Source organism: Excalfactoria chinensis, chromosome 1, assembly GCF_039878825.1.
Source record: "Excalfactoria chinensis isolate bCotChi1 chromosome 1, bCotChi1.hap2, whole genome shotgun sequence".
NCBI lineage: Eukaryota > Metazoa > Chordata > Aves > Galliformes > Phasianidae > Excalfactoria > Excalfactoria chinensis.
The window spans coordinates 83,334,753-83,347,869 of record NC_092825.1 but is presented as its reverse complement, the minus strand read 5'-3'; the positions used below and the strand labels follow the sequence as shown (position 1 = coordinate 83,347,869).

Here is a 13,117-nt window from a genome sequence, read left to right as displayed (position 1 = left end):
AAATTAGGAACATAAGGAAAGCATTGCTGAGCAAGATCAGATGGAGGCAGGGTTTTTGGCTTTTATGTTGTTTTTCATTATTTGGGGGTCTTACTTTGTGTATTAGGGTTACTTTTAAGAAAGCTGCTTGCAGTATATGATCAGAACGTAAATAATAGTCTTGTGATGCATATGAATGATTGGTAGAGCATTTTTGCCTACCTACTGTAACAATTGTTTGGGTAAAGGCAAATAATAGAGTTCAAACAACATAGTCATATTCTAGAATCTAACCTCAATACTATGATTATTTTTACTTTGGCCCCTGTGTCGATATTTGTTCACTGCAAGTAATAGTTGTATCTGAGTTAGACAATTAGCTGAAAAAGTAATTGGTATGTCTTACATTTTAGCTATGGGACATGAGAACATGAATTATTCAGAATCCTCTCCATAAAGCCCCTATTTCAAGCTGCTTTCCATAGCTAGTTATTTTTAAATGGCTGCAAAGCAGCAGGATTAAACCAACCTGAGGAATAAGACAAAAATGGCCAAGTTTATCTTAAACTATGCTATGATCTTGTAGCTAGCTATTAACTATAGATCTATATAAAATAAAAATAAAATGTAAATAGACAAGTTGTGATCTCCTTCATCACATTAAAATACAAGAAATAATCTTGTGGCTGTGGGGAGCAATTCCTAAAACAAATCTCCTGACGGCTTGCCAATTTATTTTCATTACTAGAAGGAAATCTAAGGTTTGTGAGAGTCCCAGTGCACCTGGACATGCCAGCGTAACTTCTCACTGGTAACTGCAGTGTTCTTTGTACAATTGCATTCTGGTATTGTTACTTTGAAATACCACATACTCCTCTCGCTGCAGCCTATGTGCTAAGACTTGCATCAGAAGGGATCCTTTCTCTGTAAAAGTGTGCATATAAACCTGCTTACAGTGCAAATAATAACACATAACTGAACAGGCGCTGAGTCATCTAGCTATTTCTTCTTCTCCTGGCCTCTTGTAATTTATTACTCCAGTAAGAAATCGTTCATTATTATATTTTAATAAAAACTTTAAACCATTCCAAGAGGAAAAAAAAACTGTTCCTTTTAAACCAAGCTCTGTTTCCCCTCTCACAGAGAAACAGCATCACTGAAATAACTTCTAAATGGAGAACTGTGTACACTGCAGTGTACCTTGCCAGCAGACACATGCATTGGACTGACATTTGCCTTCGCTGCTAGGCAAGGAAGCAGGGAAAGAGAAAAACTGCTAAAGCTCCTCAAAAAATTAAATATAAATAAAGAAATAAATAAAAATAAAAATAATAATAATAATAATAATAAAAATAAAAAGTGGTTTTTTAGCTGTCTTGAAACTTCCAAAGGACTACTTGATTCTGGCATGAACCCTCCAAAAAATCACTTTCTAAAAGAAATCTAAAAAAAACAAGACCATTTTAGTTGCTTATCTCTAAGCAAACCACTTAATAGATTTTTTACTACATCTTATCCTGGCTCTAGATAATCCTAATAGTTAACACAGTGGCCATGCCTTGTAATCCTTGGCAAATCATGCCCTAGTCTATGGTAAAGCCACCTATAAGATAAACTCCAGCTACCTTGGTAAGAATAGGTCTGTGTAGCTAAATTCAGTCTGATCACTAAAGTTGGCTTATACTTCTGTGGTAGCAGTCTTTGTTTTAGGAGAGAAAAGTGAGTCTGAATTCTAGAATTTGGTGCAAAATAGGAATATACTACAAAATATTCTTTCTGTATTTGCATACCAGCGGTAAAGAACAGAGAATATTCTTGAGGGATGCAACTTGGCTTGAATGGCCTTGTGTTGTGTTGAGAATGATTGCTACATTCCTTGGTTCCTAAGGAGTATCTGATTTCCTTTTAGGGGAACTAACTTTAGAAGAGTTTATCACTGGTGTGGAAAGAGACGAAGATCTAATGGAATTGATTACGAAAAGTTTTGACCTTTCCAATGTAATCAAAGTCATACAGAATGGCAGGCGGCACAGCATCTGAAGGATTCAGTGATGGATGTTGCATCTGTGTCGTCTACTCAAGGAAGACAATATTTCCTACATTCAGAGAGCTTGATGTTGTCAAAACCAGCCCAGACAGTACTGACCCACCAGCTCTAAGAAAAATTCTCCTTTGGAATTTTCACTCTTGATTCCACATCTCTCCACTTCTTTATTCTGTCTCTCACTAATGACCTTGGCAGCTACAGAACACAAACTTTTGTCCATGTGTAATAGAAAAGATATTTGATGCAGTACAAATAATTTTTTTGATTGGTTTCTATAAACGCCTCAAGGTAATCAATAAAACAGTGACGATATTGCAAAATACAACCTTTCTAGAAGACGTGGATTTAATACATTTAATACGTTCCAAGTATAGGTTCATTAACCTACTACTTTAGTGTGGCGATAGGTAGGACTGGCTTCTATCCGGGTCCATTAAAAACAAAGACTATTTTGCATTAATTTAACATTTGCTCTAATCAGCGCTCAAAATAAGAACAGATTCTTGGAGAAAAACCTCAGCCAGCTCAGTATTCCAGAGATGTGCATCCTCTTGAACAAGCCATATACCACTCTTGATTTTATTACATCTGTAAATTAAAATAATGTGATGCTTTAATGCTTTTGGCAGGGTTCAGCTACTGTTCTTTCAAATTAACCTTTAGAGAAGCACTGGAATGAAATTTTGTTTACTTTGTAGAGTAAAATTAGAATTTCAAAGAATGGTTAAAACAAACGATTTTGGAGGCACTGGAACAAACATCATCTGGTTTCCCAGAGATTTGTGTCCTTTCACTTATATATCCTTCTTTGCAAAATAATTCATTTTCGCTGGGCTCTTTGCCATGGCTGCATGAGACAAAAGGTAAGAAGTATCATGACAAGTTCATACTGGTGGGACTGCTGGCTTCTGCCAAACAGACTGTTTAACAGCTGCATTCTTCCTGCCTTTCCTTGACAGGGAGTACAAATTATGGTATGTCTGTCCTGCCCAGATACTTGGGCGAAAGCTTTTAGCAATTTAGTCTCTTTGAGACTTCTACCTTCTTTCAAACTGGGTTGCAATCATCTCTGAATGTGGTAGTCGTTAGGAGTGTACAGAAGAGATCTGTAGATGGCATGATCACAGATGCCTCATTTTCTTAGTAAACCAAGTTAAAAACAACTTACTATTCTTTTTAATAGACAAGAGGAATTCTGTGTTCTGAAATGTAATTGTAAGGGTTGTCTAAAATTCTAGTTCTGTCTGGGGTTCTGTTGGGATAGATTCTTAAGTTTGCAACAAGGTATATCAAATCACTACAATTATGTCATAAGTACTCCTTGGCTGGCAGTGCCACAGCACTGATACTAAATGCTCTCAAAAGCATCAACTTAAGACAAAATAATTAGTTCATGGATTGATGTAGGTTGAAATAAACAGTTATTAAAACTTCCATATGAAAAAGCTTTTCATCTAAATTCACTATGAATCCATGTCCCTTTGCACAAGAAATATGCTCCATCATCTGCAATTATCTCAGGTTCTAGTTTGATCAATAAAATATAGTAAAAGTATGCAACGAGCATCACTTGACATTATAAACAGTTCTGACATTATAATTCTGACATTTGAATCTTGTATATCTTTTTCAGAAAGAAAAAAAAAAATGATCTATGAGATTTCTGGTGGGTTTGAACTTTAAGTTCTTGTATTTATTCATTGTTGACATGTTAATATCTCACTGTCATTATCAGTTTTCTCACACCTAGGCTTTAAAAAAATCACTTTTCTTAATATCCTTCTTTTACATTTAGATGCTGTGAGGTTGGTGTTCTTCCAAACAGGCTTTAAAGTGTTTTAAATACAGCTGTCCAGTCTAAGCAATTTGGGTGTATGGTTAACAGCTGTGGTTTGGATTCTCACTTTTAAACTAATGACAACCGACTTTGAAACTAACTACTGTCTGTGTATGCTGGAGCTTCTTTTTTTTTTTGTTTGTTTGTTTGTTTTTTTTTAATAAATAAATGGATTTATAAAAGAATATTTGAATTTACCCATTTTTTTCTCCGTGTAAATGTAATTACATGAACTGAATTACCAATTCAAGAAGAGCGTTGTTCTGTATTAAAAATATCATTTGTAAGGAAATTCTTATTCTTTTGCTTTTTGTTGTTAACCTAAGTTTTAAAGGGGTATGTTACATTCTCACCTTCCAGACTTCAATATAAAATAATTTAGCAGAAACCTGTATAATTAAGAATAAGTATATTTTGTTTAGTATAGCATATCATATTTCCAAAAATATTCACGTACAGCAACTCCACGTGTATTTGAGGGCCCTTGTAACATTCCATCTAAATTTGTATTAGTTCATTAACAAGAAGTTCAACTAGGTACTTTAGTATTATTGGATACCCAGGTGCGGAAGATGAATCAAAGAATCATTAAGGTTGGAAGGAACCTCTAGAGATCACCTACTCCAACACTCCATGTTAAAGCAGTTCCCCTTAGCAAATCACACAGGAAAACATCCAGGTTGGTTTTGAATATGTCCGGAGAAGCAGGTTCCACAGCCTCTCTGGGAAGCCTATGCCAGTGCTCTGTCACCCTCACAGTAAATCATTTTTTCCTCATGTACATATGGAACTTTTCGACTTCTTTTCCAGTTTGTGCCCATTGGCCTTTGTTCTGTCACTGGGCACTGCTGAAAAGAGCTCGGTCCCATCCACTTGACTATCATTTAGATATTTATAAGCATTGATAAGATACCTCTCAGTCTTCTCCAGGCTGAACAGTCCCAGGTCTCTCAGCATTTACTCATCTGAGAAGTGTTCCAGGCCCATCATCATCTTTGCTGCCTTCCGCTGGACTCTCTCCAGTAGTTCCCTAACTTTTTTGAACTGAGGAGCCCAGAACTGGACACAGACATGGGGTCACAAGGGCAGAGTAGAGGGGGAGGATCATCTCCCTCAACTTGCTGGCCATGCTCTTTTTAATGCATTCCAGGATACCATTGGCTTTCTTGGCCACAGGGACACACTAGTGGCTTACTTACTAGTGGTTGTTATCCACCAAGACACCCAGGCCATTCTTCGCAGAGCTCCTCTCCAGCAGATCAGCTCCTAACCAGTACTGATGCATGCAATTATACTTCCCCAGATGTATGACTGTACACTTGCTTTTGTTGAGCCTTATTAAGTTCTTCTCTGCCTAATTGTGTTTCCTGTCCAGGTCTCACTGAATGGCTGCACAGCCTTTTGGTATGTCAGTCATTCCTCCCAGCTTTGTATCTTCAGCAAACTTGCAGAGTGTGGTCTCTATCCCATCATCCAAGTCACTGATGAAGATATTAAACATGACCAGACCCAGCACCGACCCCTGGGGAACATTGCTAGCTACAGGCTTCCACCTAGACTCTGCACTCCTGATCACAACCCTCTGAATTGTGTTATGGCCACAATTTTCTACTTGTCTCAGTCTGCTAAACTTGTCAGATATTCACTGAGTGTATCAGTGAGAGTAGGTGGCACATGCAAAATCTGTCAAATGGAACTCTTCAGAAGACTTTATCTGAATCAGCTTGAAGCTGCAGTTCATCATAGCAGAAGTGCTTTGTAGTAACAAAGGGATACTGTAAGCTGATCAGACTACTGGCATGCTGGCTTAATAGACAGCAAAACAGGAAAAAGCAAGCCAAATGTTAGCTTATATTATACTTACCCCACAGCGAACATGTAAGTGGTTAAGGGGCATTGCTGAGCCACTGATCTTAAAGGCTGCCAGAACCCTGAAGAACATTTTTCCCTCAAAGCCCTGCACGGAAGAAACAAAAAAATATATAGCATATGCTCTCAAGGAAGTGTCTTTGTCAACAAGACTGATGCAGATGCCAGCTGTGAGAGTCTGGAGAAGCTGGGCCGCCTCTATCATCAGCATAGGTGGTTAGGTGTTAGTTAGGATAGATGGGCACTGAGAATGACTAATTGTTTTGTCATCATACTCGCCTTGGAAAGAATTACAGGTTTCAAATTCACTCTTTGCAGCTGGGTAAGTTTAGCCAATCAACAAGGATATCGGTAGTTTCTCTTCTATTATAATCTCTTTTACTGTTAAGAAATCCTTTTGACTTTATGCTCTTTTAGTTGCAACCAAACAGTGGAAGGTGATTAGTGTGACAGCCCCCTCTTTCAAACAACTCATAATTGTCCTAACATTATCTCCTTTTTTCTTCTGGTAGCTCAGTATGCTAGGAAAGAAAATAAGCACTTTTTCTTTCAAGGCTTTGGTGAATACTTTCTTGGTTCTCCAGTGACCTGACAAGTTCAGTGGATTTGACCATTCATTTAAATGAGTTAAACAGGCATCTTCAAAGTGAAAATCAACTTGTCTGTGCCTTGTTTCAACTTATCTGTGCACTGGCTTCACAAAATAGGGACAAATATCCCACTAGTTTTATGTTTTTGTTGCCCTCTCCTTTTTTATGTTTTAATGAGAAGTATATATTTTAAAAAGAAGTTTTGTTACATACATATACAAACTACTGCACATATTTTATATGCAAGCCAAGACAATTCCTCTTCATTCACGTGGCCCAGACAAGGCAAAAGGTAGGACACCTATGCTATAGAGAAAAAGCCAAATGTCAAAGTGTGAGAAAGGAAAAGAAGAGACAAAGGCTATGAAACTGTGTTCAGTGCAACCTTAAACAGACGGTACATAGCATTTCATCTGAGATCCTTTCTGAGATCTGGCAAACCTTGCTGCTATAATAAAATTTTTCCATCAGTGCACCATTGAAAGAAGAGTCTAAAATAGGTCATATATGCTGTCCCGTACATACTAATCTCCTGTTCAAAAGGGCAAACCAAAATTGCCTTTTGAGATTGCCTAGCATTCAGAAAGAATCAGAATGGCAATGTCACAAATATGGAACTGAAACAGTGATGGTTTCCAGTTTTTTCCACCCAAACTCTAATTAAGTACTAATTACACTTTATTTCTCAGATATCAGGGGAATTAACCACTTGAGATGTCTTCCACTTCTTCAAAGAGGAGGTCCAGAAATCCAGCAAAACAAATTTACTTTTTTTACTCCTCTCCAACTCATTTTAGTTGTCCAAGTTACCAGTGTGCCAAGAGGTGTGTTTGTTCAACACAGAACAGAATTCTGCATGTTGTGAGAAACTGTTTATTTAGGAAACGTTCATTCCCTTTATCAGGTCACCGAACACTCTCTGAATGGCATCAATGTGTAGAAATTAGTTTTTACAGCTGAGACCAAGCAAAGGATCTAAGGACAAAATGGTATTCCATTCTCCTCTCCCATGTAATCTAGTTTTCGGGCTTTTTGAATATATGTAGTAATTACAGATCACATGAACTTGTTTGTTTGTTTGTTTGTTTGTTTTTCTTTTTTCAAACTATCTAACTAATCTGGTGTGAGTCCCAGGCTTTGAGTTGGCTTTCCTAAGATATCTAGTGGAAAAAGGAAGCACATCTAGAAATATATCAGAGCATCAGAATTACTAGTTGATAAGAATAAATGGACAAAATAAGGGTGTAATGCTCCATGCATGCACAAAAAAAAAAAAAAAAAAAAAAAAAAAAAGCAAGTTGGAAAGTCACTTGCTAATCCGCCAGAGTTAGTAAGTGCCTCTGCAGAGCACAATTACAAACCTTAACTCGGTATTCTCTGGTGATTTTTGACTGTTCTAGAAAGCAGGTTTATGCCCATTCATCTGCTCTGCCTCCTGTCCCAAAAAGTGCCAGATCCAGATAGAAGTGACTTCCCAGCATCTGGGGATTATCACTGTGCTAGAAGAAACTGTTTTCTCGCAGATCTGCTACTCCTGCTGCTTACTTTGATTTCTGTTTTGCATTGATATTCAAGGCACCCTAAGATAAAGAACTTTCCTGTTTACCACCAAAAGTTAATAAAGCATCTTTTCATACATATCTAAAACAGACATGTCTGAAAGTGTGAGCCACAATACAAGGAAACCTTGTGACAATAGTCCTGTGGCAGGGCTTTGCTTATCCAATTGAAAGCAGTCCTTCATATCTTGGAATAATCTCCAGCAAAAATTGCCACAGATGGTGTTAGTTAGTATTTGTGGAGTTTATGAGATTAGTATTTGGCTGCAGATCTATCTCCACATGTTTCTGTGATACTGAAAAGAGCACAAAGTTAGAGAAGAGTGAGTGAACATAAACATTTCTTAAAGGATGCTGTTACAGTCAGAAAGATTAGTGCAATGGAAAGGCAATACAGGAGGGGACAGGACAGGACAGTCACCTGTACCTTTGGCCAGTTGGCCAGATGCCTAAGGCTGCATAAGTATATCAGGCACCAACGGGGGTGTCCTGATCTGCCTTAGGGACATCGTGGGGGTCCCTTTAGCAATGAAGACTGGAATGCTGACCACAACATCTGTAGGCCATATTCTAATTACTGGAGGGTCTACTGGGTCTCGCACCTCCAATAATCTCACCCAACATGCAAGTAGGCCACACCACTTAGGTTCAACCTGTACCTTCCAAGGACATCTTACTCTGTGGGTACCTGGTTTTAGATTCTCAGGGCAGGGAGCAGAAGGTTCTTTTAATTGCCAATTTGGGGTCTTACCTGATTATCGGCGCCCATAATTTGGATCCTAAGTGGGGGAGGTCCATGTTGTCTGTAGCGTTTTCAGGGCACTTGCCAGACATTAACTGGGAATACCACACAGCTAATAAAAATTGATCCAGGAGATTCCTGAAAGACCTTGATGATAACTTCCTGGTACAGGTAGTAAGGAAGCGAACCAGTAAAGATGTCCTTCTAGATTTGTTACTTGTAAACAGAGAGGGTCAGAGTGACCCTCTCCATTAGTGGTTGGCTGACAGGTCAGACAAAAAGTGGCTGGCCATCAAGATGGTGGCCAGTCACTAGTAGCGTTCCCCAGGGCTCCGTTTTAGGGCCAGTTATCTTTAATGTTTGCATCCTGCTCAGATGCAGGACTTAGAGGTGTACTAAGTAAGTTTGTGGATATAATTAAACTGGGAGGGGAGCAGCCCCATAGAGAGTGATCTGGGGGTTCCAGCTGATGGCAAGTGTGCCCTGGCAGTCAAAGGGGCCAACAAACAGGGGTGCATCAGGCCCAGCACTGCCAGACAGATGCCAGAAGGTACCTAGTTTAGCTATTGCATCAAAACCCTTGACAATACAGCAGCATGCTCAAGGGCTCCAAGATCTGTAGAGGGACTTTCAGTGCTCTGTGTATCAGTACCTTCCTGGTGGGAAGCTGCTGAGCTACTGCTGCCTCTGCTATGCTCACATCTCCCATTGCAGGATAGACCTAGCAAGAGCATACTTCTGTAATGTTTGCCACAGCCATAAGAGAAGCAGAGGGTTGAAAAAGGAGGAGGGGAAATGATCACTGACGCGTAGCTCTATTTTTCTTTTATTCTTCACAGCAATGAGTCGAGCTTAGAAAGATGTGAATCTCTGTAACTGCACCTCATCCTGTTTCCTCTTGCTAAGTACTTACTTTCTCTATGCTTTTAAACCACATAATGACTCTATAGCCAAGCACTGCAATGGCACTTGCTGTCCTAAAAACAACCTTACACTCTCTGCATACTGTAATTCTCTCAGGTAGCTACAGATGTTTATGAGCAATTTTATAAGGACACAGATACTTCCTTTTAGTGAAACTAATCTTTTCTAGCTGAGGAATAGCAGTAATTTCATCTGGTAAGTGATCAGGCATATGTTGTTGAATCATGCAGACCAAATATTTATTTTGGCCAGTCCAAAAATACCTTGCTGGCTCACATTAGGTTGCCCAGCTCTTTGTTGAGTGACTGCAAATGAGAAACAAATTCAAAAAAATCACAGCTTGTTTATGCATAATTTGTGTGCTCACAGTAGAAAGGGCTATGTATCTCAGCTAAATCATTTGCAGTGAATAATTCGACTGTTTGGTACAGATGCAGAGCAATGAAACTTACAGAATATTATGGAAATACATCTTCCATCCTCGGGAGATGTGAGAATTTTAATTCCTGGCACTGAAGACAGGCTTGAATGAGAATATGATTAAACTTTTATAACTGCTTGGCGTTTTCTTGGCTCAATCAATATTCTTTTCAATAAGCCCTTGGCCTGTTTTTGAATCACTGCCAATATTTGGTTTTCAGCAAATGTGGCTTTATTTTTCATTCCTGCTGATGTGATCAACACAGTGACACTGATGACAATGAGTATTGTGTTCAAACATTTTCAAACAATTCTATCTGCTCATGCAGGACAGAGGGTAGGTAGCTATGCTGGTTGTATTTTACTGACCCCTGCCACAGATGAGTATGTTCTGGTATCACCTTCAACGCATCTGAGTGTGATCATTCATCTCTGCAAGCCAGTTCCAATTGGGTCATGCAAAATTATCATTCCTTCAAAGGAAGATCTAAAGGGATTTGACAGATAGTCATGCATTCTTCAGGATGGCTGGCACAGTAGAGAGAAACCCAAAGACTTCCATCCTGATGAGTGTGGAAGAACTCATGGGAATTACCTACAAGTATTTTGATGTTAATACTGTCAAGCAGTAGGATACTAGACTAGAACAGGATGTGCCTGCAGCCTGCTGACTGATCTGCCAGCATCACATGCATAACCATGGGCAAATCACTTAGCTCTTTGACTCAGACTTTCTGTCTATTAAGCAAGGATAATAATACTTACTATATGTTGTGAAATAACTTGAAATCCATGCAGTAGAGGCATAATGTGACTGTTGAGTGGTGGCATGAATTCAGCACATTGGTGACACTCAGTTCTTTGCCAGTCCAGGCAGGAGCTGGATTATTGGATGGTAAAGAGTTTGGAGAAAAGTCATTCCAGACAATTTTAGCTGATACTGAGAAATAAAGTAGTGAAAGGGGCAGGAACTACTAGTTCCTTTTAAAAGACATTCTCATTTTTGGATTTTATTGTATAATTTTATTAGCTCTGATTCCTGAGCTTTGTGCCCTGATTCTTCAATGATAAAAAGTGACTTTGGTTCTCATTCTCCAGTTCCATGCTTGATGAAAAGAAGACTGACCATTTCAAGGTAATCGCTGTCCTCATAATTGCTTGTTGCTCTATTCTTAGACATAGTGGTTGAACTTCAGACCTTCCTTCTGTATGGGAAATCACAGCCTGAAACTCTGATTAATCAGCTGAGGCAAGTGCTGGGTCAGCTTTGGGAGCACAGGTGAGAGTAATGTAGCTGTGCTCCCAGAAGGGGTGCAGCTCGACTCCATCCCCTCTAAGACCTCATTTAAGGGCTGACCACCAGCAAGGCAGCATCTCTTGGAGATTGCTCCCTGGTGGAGACTGGCCCAGCTTCTCCAGTCAAGGTATTGACATTGGTGAGTTTTCCTTTGCATATAACCTTTTTATATTTACCATAATCTTTGTTAACATCTTTGTATTAGCCACCCCTTACACCTTCATAAATGAGTTTACAGACACAAGTATTTCAGCCATCAGAAGGCTTTAGAAGTAACTGGATAGTGTGGGTAGAGTCCTGCCATCAGACAAGCACCTTTAGGGCTGAGAAAATAGGAAGGGAAAATATAAGCAACATGGAGTCAAGATAAGGAAAGCTGAGCAGGTGAAGGAAAGGACTGGGGGGGAGGAGAGGGGGAAGCACCAGCAAAACAAGAGATTCAAAGTGATTCAAAGACAATGACTCTTCCTCCCACAAGCAGACATACCCCAAAACAATGGCTACTCTGGAAGAGAAAAGCCCTCACCTTCTTCCCATACCCCAGCTTTACTGCTGAACATCATGTTATATGGCATAGGATATCCCTGTAGACAATTTGGATTACCTGTCCCTCTGTGTTCCCTCCCAGCTTGTTGCCGACCCCCAGCCTACTCACATTCGTGAGAGGGCCAAAGTGAGGAAAAAACAGAAAGCTTTGACACAGTGCAAGTACTGTTAAACCATAGCCAAACTTAATGTCTTGCCAGCACTCTTTTAGTCATAAATCCAGAATCCAGCACTGTAGAGGCTGCTATGAGGAAGGTGAACTCCATCCCAGACAGACCCAGCACATCAAGAAAGAGATGAAAATAGCCAGAAGCCGCTAGAGCCAGAAGCCCCAAAGTAATTAGGCTGAAGCCAAATAAATTGCTCCCCCACAAAAGTAAACATACTCTCAAAAGACAGAAGGCAGCATGCAGCCTTCAGAGAATGATCAAGACAGTGAGGGCAGGCCTGTATGCAGTTTGGAGAAGCCTCCGCCCAGTACTGTGGGAACCCAGCAAAGTGGTTTTTGTTTCAACAGGCAAGATTTTTGATGATAGTCAATTGCCATGGTTTATTCTGGATAGAGCTGTGAGTAAGGAGGAGAGAAATACCATGTTTGTCTCACTTCTGAGAGAGCAGGGCTCTTCTCAGGGCACTGCACCTGCCCTCTGCAGAAAGAGGCACCTTGTGCTTTCCTGGGATGCTCGCACTGCCTCTCATACTGGCAGACAGCTCTTTTCCATGCCTACAGCTATTCCTGGCTCCACCACTGTGGTTTTCCACAGCCTCTGAGTGCCTGATTATATTCACTGTCTTCACACAAGCTGAGCTCTGCAAGGGTTTCTGGAAAAGAGCAGTTATCTTATGTCTTCATACTTCCCTGTGCAAAGAGAGCAGCACGTTATCCTAAAGAACTACATTGAAGAGAGGCGAGTTTGCCCTCTAAATAGTCACTGTGCTGATTTGGTTGTATGTGAAGATCAACACTTACAGAGAATAGATGTGTAAATCGCTTTTACTATAGTTCTTCAGAGGTTGCTTTCAGAATATGATTTACTACTCCAGATGCCTAAATAGTGAAAGATATTGACTGACTGGAGAGAGTTCAGAGCAGAACAGTAAAAATGATCACTTAGCACAGATGTTTTGATTTATTAAAATAAGAGAGAGAGAAAGAGAGAGAGAGAGATTAAAAGGATAAAATACAGCTTGAAGCTGAGCTAACTGATGAGCTAGTGAGAACACAGCTCTCTTTTGAAATATATATCAGTGATGTAAACACCGCAAATAAAACAATTACATCTGGCAGCACACCACAGGGTAAGCAA

At 39.7% G+C, this 13,117-nt stretch overlaps 1 protein-coding gene across 1 annotated transcript in view; it reads left to right on the top strand.

Moving 5' to 3' along the window:
• Window positions 1-3,414, top strand: part of GUCA1C (guanylate cyclase activator 1C) — a 33,138-nt gene extending 29,724 nt beyond the window's left edge. Inside the window, exon 4 of the mRNA XM_072354148.1 lies at window positions 1,889-3,414. Within this exon, the coding sequence (XP_072210249.1) occupies window positions 1,889-2,019 (131 nt within the window). The 3' untranslated portion in view covers window positions 2,020-3,414. The remainder of the gene's footprint in view (window positions 1-1,888) is intronic.
• Window positions 3,415-13,117: the final 9,703 nt, after the last annotated feature.